The sequence below is a fragment of the Eumetopias jubatus genome, unplaced genomic scaffold, assembly GCF_037043125.1.
Source record: "Eumetopias jubatus isolate StellerSeaLion01/CBP00866 unplaced genomic scaffold, mEumJub1_p1.0 scaffold_9, whole genome shotgun sequence".
NCBI lineage: Eukaryota > Metazoa > Chordata > Mammalia > Carnivora > Otariidae > Eumetopias > Eumetopias jubatus.
In genome coordinates, this window is record NW_028274815.1 from 115,186,767 (window position 1) to 115,208,191 (window position 21,425).

At 54.4% G+C, this 21,425-nt stretch overlaps 1 protein-coding gene across 2 annotated transcripts; it reads left to right on the plus strand.

Annotated features, from left to right (window-relative positions):
- BPIFB3 (BPI fold containing family B member 3) lies at window positions 1–15,820 on the plus strand. 2 transcript variants are annotated; one of them, XM_088026266.1, is made up of 15 exons: window positions 1–112; window positions 666–822; window positions 2,306–2,410; window positions 2,840–2,980; window positions 4,728–4,791; window positions 6,545–6,605; window positions 7,367–7,458; window positions 7,578–7,763; window positions 9,333–9,386; window positions 11,291–11,461; window positions 12,309–12,376; window positions 13,598–13,640; window positions 14,407–14,470; window positions 14,935–15,011; window positions 15,791–15,820. In XM_088026266.1, exons 1-15 carry the CDS (start codon window positions 1–3, stop codon window positions 15,818–15,820), a joined length of 1,425 nt encoding a protein of 474 aa, XP_087882392.1. The 2 variants fall into 2 exon arrangements, with proteins under 2 accessions (XP_087882392.1, XP_027974370.1); XM_028118569.2 differs by having other exon boundaries at window positions 7,578–7,757.
- The last annotated feature ends 5,605 nt before the right edge of the window (window positions 15,821–21,425 follow it).

Genomic DNA, 21,425 nt, shown 5'->3' on the forward strand with positions numbered 1-21,425 from the left:
ATGTTGGGCATGTGGTCCTTGCTTCTCCTCTGGGGGCTGGTGACTCCGTGCCAGGGGCTGCTCGAGAAGGTGGGCACGCTTGCTCGGATTGACAAGGATGAACTTGGCAAAGGTGAGCCTGAGGTGGGCAGTCTGTGAGGGGCCCGGCTGCCGCGTAGATGTCCGCACTGATATGCCCAGGGTGGCTGCTCTAAGGAAGCGCTGGAAACAGGATGTGATTCTCATCTACTCAGAGAGCTCGGGGGCTAAAGGTTTGCTTGCGGGATCCCATGGGTGATCAGGTCGCCTTCTCTTGAGAGGTGGACTGCGTGAGGCGGGCTTCGGCCCTGCGGGGGCTGTGTCTGCCTCGGGGATGGGGCCGGGTGGGATGGAGGAGGTGGAGAGGAGGGGGCTGGCTGTGTAGGGCAGTCGTGGATAGGAAATGCTTCAAGGAATCAACCTGGCCTCCTCCATCTTGGTCAAGCCCTGGTGACTGTGGCCTCCCTCCTTTGCTTCTGCCCTTTCTTTTGGTGCTACAGGGTGGCCCAGAGTCAAGGAGCTCTAGTCACAGAGGGTTTGGCCCCAAACCCGATTTGCTGTGCGACTTCGGGCAAGTATCGGCCCTTCTCTGGGCCCTACTTCCCTCTTCTGTAAAATGAACCTTCTTCTCTCAACCCTCCCTGTAGCCATCCAGAACTCGCTGGTTGGGGGGCCTATTCTGCAGAACATCCTGGGGACTGTCACATCTGTGAACCAGGGCCTTCTGGGCTCTGGGGGACTGCTCGGAGGAGGCGGCCTGCTGAGCTATGGAGGAGTTTTTGGCGTTGTGGAAGAGCTTTCTGGGTGAGTCCTCACAGTACGGCATCTCAACTGCCCACCTACCTACTATGAGCCCTACAGGAAGGTTAGTCCTTTCTTTGCTTCAGGGAAGAGAGAAGAGAGTGACTGTCTTCAATTTGTTGGTAGGCAATGGGGGTAATGGAGGAAGCAAGCCCTGGATAGGGAGTCCCAGGGCCTGAGTCGGAAAATAATGAGTCCACTGTGTATAAGGAAACAGGAATAGCAGCATGTCCCTGTGGTTGAGGGTTCCAGTTCTGGGCCTGACTCCAGTTACTCAGTGTGTGACCTAAGGCAAGTTGCTCAGTCTCTCTGGGCTAATCCAGGTATCTGCTTCATCTCCTTTGGGTGTCTACTGCAAAGAGCCCTGCTCTGACCAACCCCTTTTTGTTCCCTCCCCTGCTTTCAAGTTCTCCAGAAGATGTATCACTCCCCCGCACCCCATATGCTTTACTGGTTTGTTTCTCGCCTCCCCCGCTAGGTTATAAACCCCCGGAAGGGCAGGGCTTCTGTTTGGCTTGTTTATTGCAATATCCCCAATATCATTAATAGTGCTTGATATATAATGACTGTTTGAAAAATACTTCTTAATGAATGAATGAAGTCACATAATAGCTAATATTTATAACTTAATTACCACCTAGCCAGGGTTTTCTGTGTAACTAGCACTGTGCTGAACACAGTAAATTAATTATCCCATGGAATCTAGAGGTAGGACTGTTATCAATGGCATTTAACAGGTGAGACTGAGGTCCCCGGGAGCCAAGGGTCCTGTCCAAGCTCATCCAGCCAGAGTGGTGGTGGTGGGGGTGTGGGTGTTAGTCGCAGGCCTCACCTGCCTGCCCCAGGTGGGTGGGAACCATTCCATGCTTGGTGGTGAATCGGGGCAAGGTCAATCTGGATAGCTGGGAGGCATCAGCTAGCCGAAGGTGGATGCAGAGTGGAAGGAAAGTCAAGGGAAAGGTGTTCCAGACAGAGGGAACAGCCTGGGCAAAGGCCCAGAGGACAGAGAAAGCAATGAGCTCTGGGGAGCTGTGTTTGAGAACCCAGCTGAGTTTCATGTGCGTGAGCCTGTGGGGTGGGAGTGGGGAGACAATGATCCAGGCCAGAGACTGAACCAGGATGGAGGCCATGGAGATGGGGTGAGGAGAATACTTTAATTCGCTGAGCCTCCAATGAGGACGATATTACATTTATTGAACACATGCTGTACCAGCTTCAGCAACCACATTTATCTCACTTGTCTTTGCAATGTTTGAGGTGGGTACTAGTATTGGCCCACTTTATAGATAAAGAGACTGAGGCCCAGCGAGATGAAGTAATTGGGCCCACAGTTGACTTTATGGGTTACAGACGGCATGTGGGACACAGTCCAGAGAGGCTCTAGGCACCACCTGGTCTGAGATGGTCCAGGCACCAAGGGACTGACACTGGGGGCGGGGGGGGGGGGTCTGGAAGTGAGTGGCCCGCCCCTTGATGCCCATCCCAGGCTGAAGATCGAGGAACTCACACTGCCAAAGGTGTCACTGAAGCTGCTGCCTGGGTTTGGGGTGCAGCTGAGCCTGCACACCAAGGTGGGCCTGCATGGCTCTGGGTGAGTGTGTCCCTGGGAACCTCTACCCTACTGCTCCCCACCCCGGGCCACTGATCCACTGGGGACCCTACTCTGTTGCCCCCCTCACCCCATCTCACTGACCCCCCATTTCCTCCCACCGTACTTCCTCTCCATACCGGTCCCTTCCTGGATCCCACCCCACTCCCCTTCCCGGAGACTTCTAGCTCTCTCTCCCTGGACTGCCCTGCCCCATTGCCCAAGACTCAGACTGGGTGGGGGAAGAGGGTGCAGGAACCCGCAAAATGGGGCAGGGACACAGTGAGTGACAGGAAGGCATGGGGACTAGTCCTCTCGCAGGGCCACCCACCCACTCCTCAGGGCTCCCGCAGCCCCGGGGGCGTGGCCGAGGCGGGCCCTTTTGGGTGGGGTCTGGCAGCCTGGCCACGCCTCCAGCATCCGGTCTCGCAGCCCCCTGGGGAGCCTCCTGCAGCTGGCTGCGGAGGTGAACGTGTCGTCGCGGGTGGCGCTGGGCGTGAGCTCGCGGGGCACGCCCATCCTCGTCCTCAAGCGCTGCAGCACGCTGCTGGGCCACATCAGCCTGCTCTCGGGGTGAGTCCGCTGGTCTCCTGGGAGCGGCCGGCTGGGCGGGGCCTGACCTCCCCCGGCTGCCGGTGGGACCCGCCTGTTCAACCCGCTGCGCAGACCCGCAGACTGAGACCCATCACAGACAGGGACTTCGGCCCAGCCCACAGCTACCATCACCCACTCTTGGGCGCTCCCCTTCTCCACCACAGCCACCTCCGCCCGGAGATTGTCTCCCAGACAGAGCAGACCCTGGCCATCTCAGTTCCCCATCTCAGCACATCAGACACCCAGCTCTGCCCCCGACTGGCTGTGTGACCCCAGAGGAACCCCCTCCTCTGTCTGGGCTCCAGGGTCCCCAGCTGTATAATGAAGACCTAAATTTGATGATCCAGAATGCTCTGGCACTTTTACACCCGTGTCTTTCCCCAACTGTCCAGGACACAGTGGCCTTCCCAACACTTATGTTGAACCATCACTCCTGTGGGGCAATTGAGGCCCAAAGGGGGGCAAGAGACTTGCCGAAGGTCACACACAGATTGCGGCAAGGATGGAGATGGGCTGGCCTCTGGACTCAGATCCAGGGCTTTTCCCCAGGGCTGGGCACCCTCCCCTCCTCTGCCTCACACTTCGCATCTCCCCATTGGTTTCTCCACTCCAGGCTGAATCCCACGCCCCCAGCCCATCTTTGTTGGGTGGCTCTGAGCAGTGAGGGGTAATCAGAGAGCTCTGTGGTCGCTCCCAGGAATAGGGTGAACCAGGGTTGCTCCTGGCTCTAGAAAGGCTTCCCAGGGTTTCCAGGTGGGGTCTTTGGGCTCCTTAAATCCCGGTGGCTCCACCCTGGTCCTCTGGGCTGGAGAGGGCTTTGGGGGGACTAGAGCCCAGATGGTGTTGGTGTTCTGTGGCTGTGGCTCTGTGGTTGCCACCCCTCCTCCCCAGACTTCCCTAGTCTGCAAACACACCTGAACCCACCGACATGCACTTCTCATCCTCAGGCCTCCCCCTCTTATTCATTCAACAAATATCCCTTCATCTGCCCAACAGATGTTTACTGAACCCCCACTCTAAGCCAGGGACTCTTCTGGACCCAAATGTCACTTGCCTATAAATGTTGGAGGAGATGAAGGGAACAGACATTTATCGAGCATGTATACCAGACATGAATACAGTCCCATGTAATCTCAGCAGCAATTCTTTTTTTTTTGTTTAAATTCAATTAATTGACATACAGTGTATTATTAGTTTCAGAAGTAGAGTTCAGAGATTCATCAGTCACATATAACACCCAGTGTTCATTCCATCACGCGCCCTCCTTAATGCCCATCACCCAGTTACCCGATCCGCCCCCCCCCCAGCAACCCTCAGTTTGTTTCCTAGAGTTAAGAGTCTCTTATGGTTTGTCTCCCTCTCTGATTTCACCTTATTTTATTTTTCCCTCCCCTCCCCTCTGATCCTCTGTTTTATTTCTTAAATTCCACATATGAGTGAAATCATATGATAATTGTCTCTCTCTGACTGACCTAGTTTGCTTAACATAATACCCTCCAGTTCCATCCACATCGAGCAACAATTCTTTAAGGTGGACATTTTGCAGATGGGGAAACGGAAGTCATCCCCTGGTTTCCTCGGCAAGGCAGAGCCAAGATTTAAACCCCACCCCCTCCGCCTGGAGATGGGAGACAGCCAGAGCCCCCAGTGCCCACTCGACCCTGTCTCCCCGGTTGGAGCTGTCCCTGTGTGGTGGCCACACCCTCACACTTCTCTCCCTGCGCAGTCTGCTACCTGCACCGCTTTTCGGGGTCGTGGAGCAGACACTCTTCAAGGTGCTGCCGGGACTGGTGAGTGTGTGGGCCCCAGGCCAGGAATGCCCCTCCCCTTGACTGCGCCTCTCCTTCCCCAGCTTTGAGTAAATCTGGGTGCCAGGCAGGATTAGGCTGTTCTTCCCTTGCATGCCCACTGGGTAATCCCATCCTGGCCTGCCCCCGAGCCTCCCAGGTGTCGCCAGCCAGTCTGTAGGTGGCCTGGCACCCTTCATCCCCAGGCTTCCGGATCCTGAGTTGATAGCTCCAGATGAGCTGAGTCCCTGGCTCCCAAATCCAAGCCCCTTTCTTGCCCCCTGCTCTGTCTTTGCCTCCTGTATGATTATTGACTTTATACTTTTCTTTAAACTAGCTTTGAAGTAAAATTGAGTCACCCAGTTTTAAACTGAACCAAAACTGAGCCCTGGGTTTGGCAAACATGTCCAGAAAAGCACATATATATAAATTAACGCATCATAAGTCAAATGCGAAAACCTGAGAAAAGCTGGTCTGCCCAAAGCTGCCTTTCATTGAGGCCAGTAAGGGGACGGTCTTGCTGGGGTCACACAACGAGCAAAGGGTGGCCAGGCCTCCTGACCCCCAGTCCTGGCAGGACCTCTCTTGTGAGTCATTGTGAAGAATACCTGTGGGAGCCCATGGTTGGCAAAACTGCCCTGGGCTTGAAGAAGCCAATTGAAAATGAAGCTCAGGGGGAAAAGGGAAGGTCCCAGCAGCAAGGACCCCAACCCAGGCCCATCTCAGGCAGATTTCAACAACGTGGAGAGGGTACATTTAAATCACGGCCCCTAACTGGGCTCTCCAGGACAACTGAGTGCAAGACAGGATTTGTGTAACTCTAAGAGGTTTTAAAAATTAGGGTCGGTTACTAGCATTTTGAGATGGGATGTTTCTCCTAACGATCCTATTTCTGGCTCCTCTGGTGCAGTCAGCCACCCTAGCCACAGTCCCTCCTTCCTGCAGGTTACACACGCTGGTGCCGAGGAGGAGGTCCCTCCCGCCCAGCAGAGCCCCTTCTGATGTCCTCTCATTTCTGTGACATGCTTGACCCCAGAAGCCCTGGAGTTGGGGGTCCCTGAGTGTAAATGAAAAGGTAGCCCTCTCTTGTCTGAGAACAGCTGTGACCTTAGGTAGGTCGCCTTTCTTCCATCCCAGCTGCCAAACGAAGGGGCGGAAAGTAGGAAGAGGCTGGACTGGGTCACCCCTGGGCTTCCCGCTCCAGCGGACTCAGATTCTGTGACTCCCAGACCCGAAGCACTTCATGTCTGTCCTCCTCGCCCGGGGCTTTTCCGAGCGCACGCAACGCTGTAGTGTGTGCAGCGGACGGCGCCCAGGCCTGACTCTCCGGGTGGAGGAGGGGGGTTGCCCCTCTTCGGTGTCTGAATTCCAGGTGGCCCAGTGCCCACCTGGACAGCAGGAGGGGCCCGAGACCTGGGAGGGGGCAGCTGCCTTTGTCTCCTCAGGGGAGGGCTATGCCCCCACCCCTCAGCTGGCCTCTGAAATGTGCCTCCCCCGTTCTCCCAGCCTCCTTCGAGGCTTTCTGAGGGGACCCATGTAACTGGCCCTCTGCGCCCTCTGCTCTGCCCTCTGACACCAAGGTCCAGCCCCCCTACCCTTGCCTCCCGCCTGTGTGTCCCCCAGTCCGTCTGCACATTCTGACTTGCCTTGGACCCCAGGACCACTGAGCAAATGATTGAGAGAAAAGTCAGCTGTCCCCTGCTCTGGGCTGGGGCCACTTCTATTTTCCTGTAACACCTGTCTCCTCCGGACGCAGCTGTGCCCCATGGTGGACAGTGTGCTGGGCGTGGTGAATGAGCTCCTGGGGACTGCGCTGAGTAAGCTGGGGCCCAACCCCCTCCTCCTTGCCCCTTCTCCCTCCCCCCTCCCATTGCCCCAAGAGGGGTGCAGGGTGCTACAGGAAGAGAAAGGGGCAGAATTCTGGGGCCTTCACTTCCTCCTCAGACTGATGAGGCCACCACATGGAGGAGGTCTAATGGTGGGGTTCTGGGCTGAGGCCGGTTCTGCGGGGCCTGGAGGCTTAGAGCCAGCCAGGTCTCCCCCTGCCAGGGGCTGAGGGCCACTTGTCCAGCACTGGGGATGTGTCTGGTGCCGTCAGAAGCATGAGACAGATATTATTATTATCTGGACAGACAAGATGACTGAGGCCCAGAGCTTAAGTCAGCAACCCAAAGCCCCACAGCCACAGTGGCCTCCAGTCTCTCTGAGCCTTATGGAGACATGGATGCCTTTGAAAAATATAGAAAGACATAAACAAGATAAGGATAGAAAACTTAGGGGTGCATATGTCTCTGTATGTGGTGTTAGGTTGAGAGAGGCAGGGCCAGCTCGTGGTTAGTGAAAGAAACTAGCTCTGGAAAACAGAAATCCTGGCTTTGCCATTCTGTGGCTTGTGTGACCTTGGGCTGGTGACCTCCTCCTTCTGCGCCTCAGCTTCCTTATCTATAAAATGCAGACGACCGTAGTGCCCAAGTGAATACTCAGTGGAACGCTAGGCACTCAATAAATAGAAGGCGGGCTTGTTATTATTGGGGGCTGGATTCATGGGGTCTTTCTCCCTCCTCCCTTCCCCATGTAGGCCTGGTGCCCCTTGGGGCTCTTGGGTCTGTGGAATTTACTCTGGCCACACTGCCTCTTATCTCTAACCAGTACATAGAGTTGGACATCAACGTGAGTGCCCACCAAGGCCCTGCCCACAGCCGGGGGTGGGGTGGGGTGCTGGCAGAGGCTGGGTAGGGGATGCTGGGTCCAAATGAGGTGGATGAGCCCTGATGTCTCCTCCCCTACAGCCCATCGTGAAAAGCGTAGCTGGTGACGTCATCGACTTCCCCAAGCCCCCCAAACCCATCAAGGTGCCCCCCAAGGAGGACCACACATCCCAGGTTGTAGTGCCTCTGTACCTCTTCAGCACCGTATTTGGGCTCCTGCAGACCAACGGTGCCCTTGACATAGACATCACCCGGGAGCTGGTAAGTGTGGCCCCCTGCCCCCCTGTGGCCTGACAGTGCTAGCCATGAGCTAGTCACATCATCACTGGTCAGCCTTGACTAGCCCTCTTCTCTATAACTAGAGAGGGTTGGACAAGTTTACAGCATGCATATGCCCACTCTTGTCCTTGTGACAGATACCGCTAATCGATAATGGCCCTCTACTTGGCTAAATCTGAATGGGACCTCTGAATCCTTCTCTACATGGCACTCCAGGAAGTTACTTTCAATTCGTCAAAACTGGCATATGAAACGTAGCTAGTTTTCCGTCCCCATACCATATGAGTCCTTCTGGAGTCAAAGCCCAATTTTATACTAAACTGTGAATGGTTAACATTTCCATTGCTTTCTCAAGAGCAGATCTGAGTTGGAGAGAAGAAAACTAGGGTTGGGCTATACCTAAAGTCACTTGGACATTTGTTCTAAAGCTTCTGAGACCTCTCTGCTTCCATTCTGGCCCTTCTCATATCCTCACAGATGTCTGGAAGCCCCCCAGGAGCCTCACCCAGAGACATTTTTCTTAGTCTCAGCCTTTCCACAGGCAGTGAGTCTGAGGCCCCTAGGGCCTCTGCCTGCAACTCAGGCCCAAGGCGGCAAGGGTTGATTACTCATTTCCTGATGGTGGGGTCCAGAGAGCACTGTGAAGGCCTATGGGAGGTGGGAATAGGGCCCTGAGCTGGGAGGCAGGTGTTTTCTAGCTGGAGGGAGGAGACAGGGAAGGCTAGGCAGACTATGAGCGTGAGAATGTGTGTGTCAGAGCATCGTGTGTGTCTGTGTGTGTGTGTGTGGCAGGAGAAAGGGACCTCAGTGGCCTTGGGGTGATAGCTGTGTGTTGGGTGAGTGTCTGGAAATCCTCTGACCAGGAGAGAATGTGTTTGTATGTTTATCCTGTGTGAACAGGTATGTTCTACAAAGTGGACATGTGCAAACATCTGGATGGGGCGGCTGGGCCATTATAGATGAAAGCAGGCCTGATGGGACTGTAATGAGCTAGGGGGCCTAGTGTGCCCCGTGTCTCTGGCAGCTACTACTCAGCTTCCCCAAGGGGATGGGGTGCAGGCCCAGTGTGATCAGGTTTTTCAAAGTTTTAGCCAGAGCCTGGCAAATTTATATGAACTTTCTTGATTTGTAAATACTGGAAACAAATTCATAGGTTTTGAGAAAATACCACTTGGATAAAGGGCAGAAATGTCTGGGATCAGATCCCTGGGCCTTCAGATCATAAGCTCTGGCAGAGTAGTTTAAGAGTCCTGGAGTCAGCCTTCCCAGGTCAGATCCTGCGGCACAACTCGCCAGCTTATGACCTTGGGCGGGAGCATCAGGCTTCCCATCTATAATGTAATGCTGAAATGAGCAAAGGCACACAAAGCCCTTAGTGTGTGCCTGGCAAGTGGTAAACACTCATCACTGGCCAAGAAGAGGAACCTGAGAGTCTGTAGGGATGTGTGTGTGTAATTGGCAGGGGTGGGTGGGATGTGGGCAGAACTACTTTATGTATGCTGAAGAACTCCTGTCCTGTCTCTGTTCACCCCACGCCCCATTTGGGCTTGGGTCCAGGTCCCCAGCAATGTGCCGTTGACAACTACAGACCTGGCAGCTTTGGTCCCTGAGGTGAGTGACCCTCTCATGGGCTTTGATCATTGTCCCTCTTTCCTGATGAGCCTGAGTGAACTCCAGAATCTTTCTCAATACCACTCTCCAGACAGCTGCAATCGAACGTCGATTCGAATCGAATCGAATGTCCAAATTCACGCTAAAGTTGAAATGACTACCACTTAAACTTTCCTGACTGCAGATTTTGCTCGGAGAGGAAAGGATCAGAGTTTAACTGCCCAGAAGTCAACTGGACATTTGTCCTGTGGCTGTTGCCTCTGTCAGGCAGAGGACAGGAGATTCTTCCCCTCCGTCCACCTGCCCAACTTCATCTTGGCCTCAGTCTTCTCTGCCCTCGGGGAGAAGATTCTGGGTGCTGGCCCTGAGGAGGGAAGGGAAAGGAGAGGATTCAGGGAGGTTTGACTAGTGGGCATCCATCAGGATGTGACTTCAGGGCCTGGCCTCAGCTTTCCCGACTGTTCAGCTGGGGCTGGACCAGCCACTTTCCAGCTGTGGGAATCTGAATTCATACTGAAGTTGAAATGACTACTATAAGGTCCTTACGTAATAGCAGATGCTGACAGAGTTTGGAATGAGGCCCAGAAGGTCTGGGTTTCTACTGGGCAAGATGGAGGGGGCAGCGGAGTTTGGGGGAGCAGAGGACAAACTGAATCCTTGGAAGGTGGTCATTCACATCAACCCTAGGGGGTATGGCTGGGGCCTCTGCTTCTGGGAGTCCTTGGCCAAAGGGCAGAGGGGTCTCAGGCAAAGGAGAAGATGAGGCTAGACATGCAGAGGACCTCCCGAGAGCAAGAGTTGTAAGATGGAGAGGGACCTGGGGGAGGTGGAGGTGGCAGGAGTGGGGAACCCCCATGCCCACAGAGAGCCGGGCCTTGTCCCTCTAGCGTGGGGAGGCTGAGCCTGTCTCTGGAGGCAGAAGCCTTTGTACTTGCCATGTCAGAGCCCCATGGCCCCGGCTCTGAGTCTGGTTCCGTGGCTTCAGAATCTGTGGATACATAAGGATGGAATCTAGTGATTCCCTGTCTTTATGACCCTGCGACTCTGGGAGTTGGGGCTGGATGGGTCCCTGGGTTCCAGCATTCAAGTGGTCCTAAGCCTCGGTGACTCCATGGCTTCCAGCATTTCCATCGTTCCATGGTTGTGAATCTTGGAATTTCTTGATTGTGAGTCAGTCAACGCTACTCACTGAGCACCTACTATGTCCCAGGCCCTGTGCTAGGTGCTGGGTGTGCAGAAGGAGCCAAAGATGAAAAGCAGACGAAAGCCCCTGTGTTTCAGGAGCTGCCATCCTGGTAGGGGTGACAGACGTTGGATACATGAATAAGTAGACTGTACACCCCGTCAGAAGGTGGAAGAAGATGGGGCGGTGAAGGCAGATGAGGAAGGAGGGGGTAGTGCTTTTAGGCAGGGTGCCCTGCCAAGGCCTCACTGAGGAGGTGACATTTGAACAGTAGGCTGAAGGAGCGGAGGGAGGGAAACACGTGAATATCTGGGGAAGAAACAGCAAGTGCCAAGGCCCTGAGGTTGGGGGTGTGCCTGGCAGTTTGGAGGAAGAGCAAAGTGGCCAGTGAGTCAGGAGAGAATGTGGGGCCAGCGGTTGGAGGGCAGATGAGAAGAGAGCCGAGGATGGGTTGTATAGGGCCTGTGGGTCTTGCGGGGGATTTTGACTGTGAGACAAGGGCGTGATTCAGTTCCGTGGGTTGATGTCTCCCCGCTTGAATGTCAGCCTCGTGGGGGGGGAGCATGAGCAGGACTGTCTGGTTCGGGCCGTAACCTTAGCACCCAGCATGGTGCCCGGTGCCCATGAGGTGCTCAGTGGGTATTTGTTGACTGACTGATTCTATTATTGGAGCACTGAAGCTGCCCTCCCGCCCCCCTACCCTGCCCCTGCCTCTCTCCAGGCCCTGGGAAAGTTGCCCCCAGGCCAGCAGCTCCTGCTCTCGATGCGGGTGAAAGAAGCACCGTCAGTCACACTCCAGAACGGCAAGGCCACCATCTCTATCCCAGCTAACATCCATGTGCTGTCCTACCCCCCTAAAGGGACCCCTGAAGCCCTCTTTGAGCTGAATGTGGTGAGTGGCCGAGGGCTGGGAGCCTGGCGCTGGGGCTCTGAGCGGGCCTGCCTTCTCCCAGACCCTGATTTCGGGGATGTCTCCATCCCCCATTGTCGTCATCTGAGCCAAGGCCAGGAGGCCCGGGTGCCCACTCCATCACACGTCTGTCCTGGCCCGGGTCCTGTCTGCTCTGCCTTCCTCAGATCTCAGGAATGCCTCCCCATCTCCTCAGCCTCGCTGTGCTCAGATCCGTCTCCGGTGACCCTCCAGCTTCCCCCGGCCCTCCACCTCTGCTGGTTTTCCCAAAAGCACAGCTGCGAGAGGCAGGTCCCTCCCTGCTCACTCTCTGCCTGGCCCCCCAGGACAGGCACCTTTGCCTGGCACTCAGTGCCCTCCCGCCCCAGCCTCTGCCTTTCCCATCCTTCTCCCTCGGCCTCAGTGACTCAGGGCTAGCAGGTCCCACCTGGGTGCCTTTGTTGTCTGGCACCCCCCGCCCCCGCAGGGCCATCTCCCCTCCCCCCTTGACTAACTCTTCCTCTTTCGATATTCAGCTCAGGTGTCATCCCACTGGGGACGCCTTTCCTTGCCCTCCTTTAGGCTGGATTGTGGGTCTCTCCAGGCTCCCGGAGCCCCAGAGCTTCCTCTCATGCAACATCAGGTGCCCTTAGTGCTCCGTTTCCTGAACACCAGAGCCTTCAAGTTACCTCTGTATAGCCCAGCGTGAACCCTAGCCCACAGGAGGGCCACAGTAGGGATTAGTGCGGGGAACGGACAGTGGAAATTCACCTGTTGGCCAAAGTGGCCCTGTCCTCAGGCTCTTCCTGCCACATTCATAGCTAACCTCTGCCTGCTCTTTCCATGGCAGGTTTTGACTTTAAATGCCCAGCTGGCTCCCTCGGTTACCAAGCTGCACCTCTCGCTGTCCCTGGAACGGTAACGTGGGGTCCTGGGCCTTGTCTTTAGGAGCAAGAACTAGGTAGGGACCGACTAAAACCACCACCCATTCGCTGAGCATCGGTCAAATTGCCCGTGTTCTAGCAGCCTCTTCATTGCCTCCAGGACCTGCCAGGGAGGGGTCGGTATTAGCCCATTTTACAGATGGGACAGCCGGGGCTCAGGGCAGCAGGATCCAGAGCAGGCTTCTACCACTGCACCTGCTCCAAACCTGGCCCTGGGAGATAAACGTGCAGTGGGGACATGGAGTCCGAACATCTGCGTTACCAGCCCCAGAGACTAGCCACGGAGATAACTGTAAAATGCTTTGTTATTCATGTGGACTAGTTACTTCTCTAATCTCTCCACCCCCGAGGTAACTAGGTCCTATGATAACCATAAAAACCAAGATGGTGAGGTTGGTGACAGTCCTTCCTGACACACGTATGGCACTTCACAGCCGGCAAAGCCCAGGCTCACTCAGCGGGCTGTCCCCGGAAGCCTGGCTGCGGTCTGGGCCTCCACTCTGCAGGCCCAGTGCTGTCACCATGGCCTGAGGCCTGGGGACCTGCCTGTCCCTCCCCTAGGTGCGGGGGGCTTTCCCCGGGGGTCTCTGGGATTTGCCCGTCCAGAGCCGTAGGTCCCCAGTGCTCACCTGACCCTGTATTCGTGTGCTCCGCAAGCCCTCAGGCTGCTGCTTTCCCCCTGCAAGGCTCCATTGTCGCCCCATTTCTAACCTTGCCCCCCTGCCTGGGTTTGTTTCCCCTCCCTGGTGGCAGTGCCTGCCTCAGCCCTTCAGGAAATAGAGGTGTGTGTCCAGGCTCTGGCCCTGGACCTGTATTTGGGCCAGCTGGGATCCGTCTTTAGTGCTGTCTTTAGTGCTCACCTGCTGGAGGCCGGGAACCCTGAGTCCAGTGCTTAGTCTCTGGGAGGGCCACTCCTTAGGGAGGCTCGGCCACTTGCCCAGGGCCAAACAATTGGGAGGGGGACCAAGACTCCAGGGCCGTAGTCAGAGGGAGCAGTCATGATATATCAGAAGGTTAGATCCATTCAGGTCCATTTTACAGGTGGGAAAACTGAGTCCCTGAGTCGAGGTGACTAGAGGCAGAGTTGGGGCTGTAACCCTGTTTCCTGATCCTGGGAGTGGGGTGGGCAGAGCAGTGCTCAGCAGGTGGTGTGGTGGGTGCTGCGGCCCCTCAGTATCTCTCTTCTCTCCACCAGGCTCAGTGTCAAGCTGGCCTCCTCCTTTGCCCACGCCTTTGATGTAAGTTCCTGGGAGGGTAAGCAGCTTGCCAGTGGTGAGGGTCTTCAAATGGGGGGTGGAAAGGGGCAGGATGAGTCATAGGTCATATGCCTGAGCTGATCCCAGTCTGGGCTCTGCCCCAACAAGCCAGAGTGGGCAAACATCAGAGCAAGTGTGCATGTGTGTATATGTATGTGTAAAATAGTCATCATCTTAGGAAAGTGAATCTCATGATCTTCCAAAGTCTTGGAACCTTACAAAGTTGTAAACATCCAGAATCTCACAAGGACTCAAAATTCTAGAACTTCACACGGTAATAATGTTCCTGAACTCAGAAAGTTTTAACATTTCAGAGCCTCACAGAGCCCTTGGTGTCCTGCTTCTCAGAGGTCGGAGGTTCTGGAGTCCCACAATGGTCTCAGGTTCTAGAACATTCTAAGGGTCCCTAAATGGATAGGAATCTAAGAGCAGACCTCTCAAAGTTCTACTGGAGCTGGGCATGTTTTCTGCTCTTTCTCAGGCACTGTCCCTTCCAGGCCCCCCAGACCCTTCCTCTAGGAAGGCAGTTCTTCCAAGCTCACGCAGCCTGCGTGAAGCTGTTCTAAATCACAGAGTCCCCTTTGGGGTCATTGATGGACAGCCACCCCAGTGGGCCCTGTGCCCACAGGAATGTGTCCTCAGGCTTGGGGGAGGCTCAGCAGCTGGACCTCTGGATTCCCTGCCGGGGAAGGGATGAGCTGCTCCTGGTGAAGCCACACCTCCCAGCTTTCCCTGTGCTCTGTTGCAGGCATCCCGTTTAGAAGAATGGCTCAGTGATGTGGTCCGGGTGGCCTATGTGCCGAAGCTCAATGGTATGGGCGGACTTTGCTCTCTTCTTGGAAACATGGAATGTCTGAAATCAGATTGTCCATTGTTCTGATAGAGAGACTGAGGTTGGAGGGGTTGATCCCCATTTTTAAGATGTAGAAACTGAGTCACCGATGTTTCCATTCAAACTACATTAATTAGCACCTCCATCACACCAAACCCTGGGCCCTGAAAGCTGTCTGACCAGTGTCCTGTCCTCAAGCTTACCATCCAGAGGGAAATAGTCATATAAACAAATAATTAAAATTTAGATGACTCAGAGTGTGCAAGGGACTGATAGAACCTGAGGGGAGCCGCTGATGACAATACAGAAAATTTTGGGTTTAGTAGGATGAGTAGGAGCCTGCCAATCAGGAAAACTGAGTCCCCAAGAACAGAAATGGCTGGCTCAAGGAAACTTGTCCCAGCCCCCAACATACCTTGGATCTCAACCATTTCCTCCTCACAGTGGACCTGGATGTTGGAATTCCCTTGCCTAAGGTTCTCAATGTCAATTTTGCCAACGCAGCCCTGGAGATCATCGAGGTAAGCTTCCCACGCAGGTGTGACTTTGATGGGCCTTAAGCTTGAGCTGAGGGGAATGCCCTGCCTCACCATCTGGTCTGTCCCTGCACCGTTTTCTAAGTTGCTCAGGGCATTACAAGTTATTTCACCTGGGAATGTCAAACATATGACGTGTGCTACAAGTCCTTCCTCACTCGCCCGCAGTGGACATTGTCAGTCGATCACAGAGTCCTCTCCTGTTGAATGCAGACACGCATCTGACCTATTGGATGGAATTTGAGATTCACTCACAGAGTCACAGCTCCCCTGGCTCAGGCTGGCAAATATCCTGTGCCTGTGGCAGGCATGGCTAATAGTCCATGACATTTTTTCTTGCTGAACATCAACATGGCCTCACGATCCTTTTCAATCCAGCACCACTTTAAGTCTTGGAATGACTCTGGGAGGTGGGCAGAGCAGGGAATTATGGATCCATTTATCAGGTGAGGATCAGGGATGAAGGAGGCCAAATTTCTGGCCCAAGGCCGCTTAATAAATTAACAGGAGAAATGGTGCTTGAACTTGGGTCTCTTGACTTAAGTTCGGAAGTCAGTGACCTCTCCCACACTGGATGTCATTCATTCATCATTCACTCACTTGTTCAGTCATTCAGTTAGCAAGTACCTGCTGGGTTCCAGGTCTGGTGCTAACCCCAGGGCACGGGGCCAGGGGTGAGGGGAGGATTGGGGTACAACATGGAGACAGCAGCAGGGGTGGAGGGCGTGGCAGATGGGCTAGCCGAGAACCGTTGCTCTTTGCAGAATGCCGTTGTGCTGACCGTGGCATCCTGAAGCTGAGAATGGCCACCTGCCCTCCCCGTTGACTTCCAGAGTCCGTGCACCTGCCCACTCGGCCTCAATTTCCCTCCCAGCCTCTAGCCTGTGTCGGTGACAGTGTTAGTGTCCCTTATGCACCCAGGACCACCCAGGTGCTCTGGCCCTGCAGCTCTGCCCCCAGTCTGGGTTGGGGACTGCAGGGCTAGGCACAGGACTCCTTTTCGAAGAGCAGTGGAGAGTTCTGAGCTTTCAATAAACCACTCCTCTCTCTCGGCACCTCCCAGCTGGTTTGTTCCTGGGGGTACATGGGGGCTGCCTTGGCCTCTGTTTCTGGGACCCTCGCCAGCTCCAAGCCGGGGCTCCTGGAGGGTCAAGGACTTGGGGGCCTAGTTCTTGTAGTTTTGCCTCCCAAACTTACCTGGTTGGCCTGGGAGGCCTCTGTGTCTTGTCCTGCCTTCCTTCACCTCTGCCTCAGGCTCCTCATGCCCCCCTCCCCTGGCCCTTACCCCCTCCCCATATCTATTTTTCTAAGTACCCATACCTTTCGCTCTGTCTCTCTGAGTCTGTCTGATTCTGTGTCTGTCTCTGTCTCTCTGACTTTGGGACACTTCTCAGAAGTGATGTGTGAGCAGGAGGGTGAATAGGAGTTTTTCAGGGAGAAAGGAGCCAGCATTCCCGGAAGCAAGGATGACCTGGTCCTGCCCTGGAGGGATCCGTACTGGCTGCCCACCGGTGGTGGATTTACCACAGGATAGGCCTCCGAACAAACTACACCAAATGCTCATAGTGTGGATGGGGAAACTGAGGCCAGAGAGGGGCCTGGCTGGCCCAAGACCACACCACAGCAGAGTTAGGCTGGGGAACGGGGGCGGGGGGGGGTTCCCGCTTCAGTCCTGGGCTCCTCCCCACTGCTCAGGATGGGCCTCCTGGGTTCTGGGGAATGGCCCCAAGTTGGCACTTACGCGTGCACTTGAGGAAAGAGGTGCTAATGAAGTTTTGGGGAGTGGCTCAGGATTTGGGGAGACAGAGAGAGTTGGAGCCTATCTGAAGGTTTGTGCATTAATAGGAATGACCCTGTGACCACCCACCCACCCATCCAGCCTCCCAGCCTCCTCCCTTTCCTTCCTTCCTCTCTCCTTCCCCATCCCATCCACTCACCCTAGAGGTATCGGCCCCTGTTGGCTTGTATGCCAAGCCCGGTGCTAAGTGACGTGTTGGGACTTAGCTTTGACTCTTTTCTCACTTCCCTTGTCTCCTGACTCCCACCCAGAACAGGGCAATAGTTAAATGAGTGACCCAAGTTAGCTGTCTGTGTTCAAATCCATCCCAACTGCACATTAGCCATGTGGGATTTGGGCAAATCATTCAATCCCTCTGACTCTTGATCTCTTCATCAGTAACTTGCGGATGATAGTAATGAGGTTTTGCGGGTTACCCAGCACTTAGGATGGTGAGCTCAGGTTACTGCTACATGGCTCTGCCTTCTCAGCAACCTTCCTCTACTCCTCCCTCCCCTCTCCCATCCCAACCTCCTCCAGCCCTTCCTTGACCTCATGTGGCCATCTCAGTACCACTGACAGCCCTCCATTGTCTGGATTCTCACGGCCAACAGGAAGTCATCCAAAATCCCAGCTTGGCATTCAAGGCTGCCCATGACCTGGCCTCAGCCAATTCCTCTGGGAGCATGGAGAAGGAGCAGAGTGGTCTCTGTGCCTCAGGCTCCTCATCTGTGAAATGGGAACACTCTAGGACTCATTCATAGGTCATTTGAGGATTAAATGAGAAAATCATTATGAAGTACAGAAAAAAGTGCCTGGTATGTGGTAGATGTGTGTGCTGTGTACCCAGGGCCTCACATGGCGCTTCCCTCTTCCTGGAGCATCGCCCCTCGCCCAAGTGTGCCTGACAAACTCTTGCCAGCCCTCCATACGCAGGGCACCTGCAATCTTCAGCCGCACCGTGCTATAGGCAGGGTCCATTATCATGCCCACCACTGGGTTGTTGCTCCCCAGTCCAATTTTCCCACTTGACCAAGAGCGCTGCAAAGTCAGGGATGGTATTGCTTTATCACAGTGAGTCTTGTGGCTTCATGGGGTAGCCGTGAGAGCAGCTTATCTCCACTGAGCAGCTTATCTCCAAGATACTGAGCATAGGCCTGGTTTGCCCAGGGCAACACCATCTCCCAAAAGAGTCACAGTGGCGTATATCAGTCTTGGCATTACATGCTTAATACCTCTTACCTCAGTCAATTTCCACAGCGACCATAATCAGTGGATGTGATGGCTTTATTTTACAGAGGAGGAAACAGGCTCAGAGAAATGGAACTGGCCAGCCCCTAAGTGATAGAGCCAGGATTTGAACCAGATCCTTCTGACTCTAGTTCCAAAGCCTGGGCTTTTCCCTGTGATGCTATAAAATGCTTGCTGCATTTATTGTTTCCTGTTCCAAGTGCTTTAGATACATTATGTTTTCGACTACTTGAATCAACCCTGCTTTCTAGGAGCTGTTTTTACCCTCAATCCGTAGTTGAGGACCCTGAGGCACAGAGAGGTTAAGTGGCCCCTGGCCACACAGCTAGGAAGTGACAAGGCCAGGATTTGAACCCGGGCTCCCTGACTCCAGAGCCCAGGCTCTGAACCTCTGCACTTAGACCAGGGGGATGAAATACGATGTGTAGAGAGTCCCTCCATGGGCAGCCCCCTTGCAGCCCTGGCAGCTGACAGCTCATGAGAGAGACTGGGCTGAAGGAGGGGGCGGTAATGGGACTGGTTCTGTTTCCTGGTCCCTCAGCTCCCTGCCTGAGCCCCCCACATGGCCCCCTGCACGACTGAGTCACCTTTGGGTGAGTCCTTCACCTCCCAGGGCCTGGTTGCTTCAGCCTCAGACAAAGGTGCCTTTTGGACACTAATCCCAGGTGATCTCCCTGGCGCCAAAGTAGTGCTAATCCTCTTGGGGCCCCAGGGGTCAGGCCAGCCTCATGGCCACCAGGGTCTGGCTGGTCTCAGGACCGGGGAGGGCATGGAGGCTCAGGTGACGGACAATAGCCAACTGCCTTCCCGTGTGCTCTGCCCTCTAGTTCCCAGTGCTCATTGGTCGCTGCGGGGACCTGGGAGGTGGGGGGGTGGGGGGGCACAGAGCACCACTGCCCTCTTGCATTCTATTTCCATTTTAAAAGGGAATATATTGGTTTAACAAGGATTTATATCACACTCAATGCCAGACAATGGGGAGCCAAAAAGGGGGCTGTTGTGTACTGAGCCCCCACGAGTCTCCAGGCACATTCCAGATGTCTCCTGTGTAATCCTCCAAACCCAGCTAGGGCAGTGCATTTATGCCTGTTTCTCCGATGGCCAGACTGAGGGCCTGGAGAGGGGCTTGTGTGGGGTGGAGAGAGCAGATAAGACATGGGGGGAACGCAGGTATGTGTGTTTCTCGGGGTCCCTGCCCTAGAGCCACAAATGATCAGGTAGCCCAGGGCTGGGGCTAAAGCCCCTCCTCACACCATTCATGGATTGCTCAGATTTGTTGCCATGTGGAACCGGCAGGGACCCAGATGATGGGGATAAAAATGCCACCTGCTAAGTACCTCCTGTGTGATTAAATCCCTCAATCCTCACAACACCCTTTGGAGGCGGACCCATTCCGGGTCATCATCTCAAACCCGAAGAAACGAGGCTCAGAGAGCAATGGCAGCAGAATTCAAATCCAGCATCCAGCTCCAAAACCTGTTCAGTGATGCACCCACTGCAGATGAGGAAACTGAGTCCCTGAGTGGGGCAGGCCCAGGGGCCAGTGACGACAGTGAGCTTGGCAGAACTCGATGCCCCCATTGCCTCTAGGGAGGGAGGAGGAAGCAATCTCCTCGCAGAATTCAGGGAAACACATTTATTCTCAGCCTGATTGGAGAGCAGATCTTGACGGGGAGATAGAAATGCCCCCTCACCCCCCGAGGAGTTCTCAGGAGGACCTGGTGGGGGCAGGGAGGGGGTGGCATCAATGAAACATGGAGGCAGGACCCCGATGGGGGCTGGGGGTGGGTGGGAAGCAAAGACTGGGAGACCTCCTCACTCAGTGGGGAATGAGAGCTCACGTTCATTCATTCCCTACAGGGGCAGGGTCTTGGAGGGGCAGTGGCTGCCTCTGAGGCATTGACTGGGAAGGGGCAGGAGGCAACATTCTGGGGTGATGGAAATGTTCTATACTGAGATAGGGGTGTGGGCTACAAGGTTGTATAAAATTGTCAAAATTCAACAAATAAACACTTGAGATCGGTGCATTTCACTGTAGGTAAACTTAATATCCACAGAAAAGAGTCACAATGGCATGCATATTGAAGTGTTCAGAAGGAAATGTACTGTTCCCTGCAGTTTACTTTGAAATACATTTTTTTAAAAAGACAGATTCTTGGATGCGTGGGTCGATATGTGATGGAGCAGGAAGAACAGTGTGCTAATGGGTGGAAGGTGACAAGTATATGGGTCTTTAGGGTACAATTCTTTCAACTTTGTTGTATGTGTGAATATTTCATAATGAAAGATTGGGAGAAAATCTTCTGCAGGTCAAAAGAAGCCCACTTACTTGTTCTCATCACACCAGCCCCAAGTTTGAAGAGTCAGACCTATATGCATCTCCCTGAATCTTCCAATCTGTCCCGGGAGGCAGGCATTATACCCATTTAACAGATGGAAATGATGAGAGGCACAGAGAAGGGAAATGGCTGGCCCAAGGTCATAGAGTGAGTTGGGGCTTGAGCCTGAGTTTGAACCTGAGTCAGCCCGACGCTGAGTCCAGTCCCGGGGTGCTTCCTGGCTGCCCAGGCCAACTGGAGCGGGCAGTGCCTGACTTAGAGCTGGAAACCAGATGCGTCTGTAGGTGTTTCTAGTTCTCCCATCTGGGGGCCTGCCTCGCTGGAGTCTCCAGCAATGTGCCGAGACCAGAGGCTGATAAACCTCAGCTCATGTGACACTATCCAGAGCTGAACATAGCTCTCAGAATTAACCACAAACCGCAAACCTTTGTGGTTTCGGGGCTCAATGCCCGCTTTGCAGAGCACATCTGGATTCCAATCTCTCATAATTACATGGTGTTTCCCTCTCTAGGTCTGGGCTCCGACCCAACTGCTATATAAGGCTGGCCTGTAACTAGACTCAGCCAAAAGCAGAGGGCCCAGTGAATAGGACCTCTCAAGCCTGAGCTGCAGGGACGTTGCAGGGGTAAGGAGGGGCCCCTTCCCCATGCAGTGTCTGGGTAGTGGGAGGCTGAGGCCTTGGGAGCCTCTGTGGTCTTGCCTATAACATGGACACAGTCAGGAGAGCTCTCAGGGATCAACAAAAGGGCCTGAGCCACACCAGTTACGTGAGTTAACAGAGCTGCACTTATATTACCAAGGGATTTGGGGTACCTGGCACCTTTGCTACTTCTCTGAGACTCCTCAGCTGCTTGACAGAAATCCCTCCCTTGGTGTCCATCTTTTTAACTGAAGATGGTGATCCCTCTTTGTACACAGAACTTTCTAGGCAGTAGGTTAGGATGAGGTAAAGAAGCCAGAAAAAAATACATTGTTGCACATATTAGTCCTCATATTCTAGTATAAGTGAGTGCTTCCAATATTCCAGAAGTA

Excerpts from the sequence above, each read along its gene's own strand:
- BPIFB3 (XM_088026266.1), top strand. The coding sequence starts at position 1 with ATGTTGGGCATGTGGTCCTTGCTTCTCCTCTGGGGGCTGGTGACTCCG. Across the intron at positions 9,387-11,290 it reads TGGCAGCTTTGGTCCCTGAG|GCCCTGGGAAAGTTGCCCCC; the intron begins GTGAGTGACCCT and ends GCCTCTCTCCAG. Across the intron at positions 11,462-12,308 it reads CCCTCTTTGAGCTGAATGTG|GTTTTGACTTTAAATGCCCA; the intron begins GTGAGTGGCCGA and ends TTTCCATGGCAG.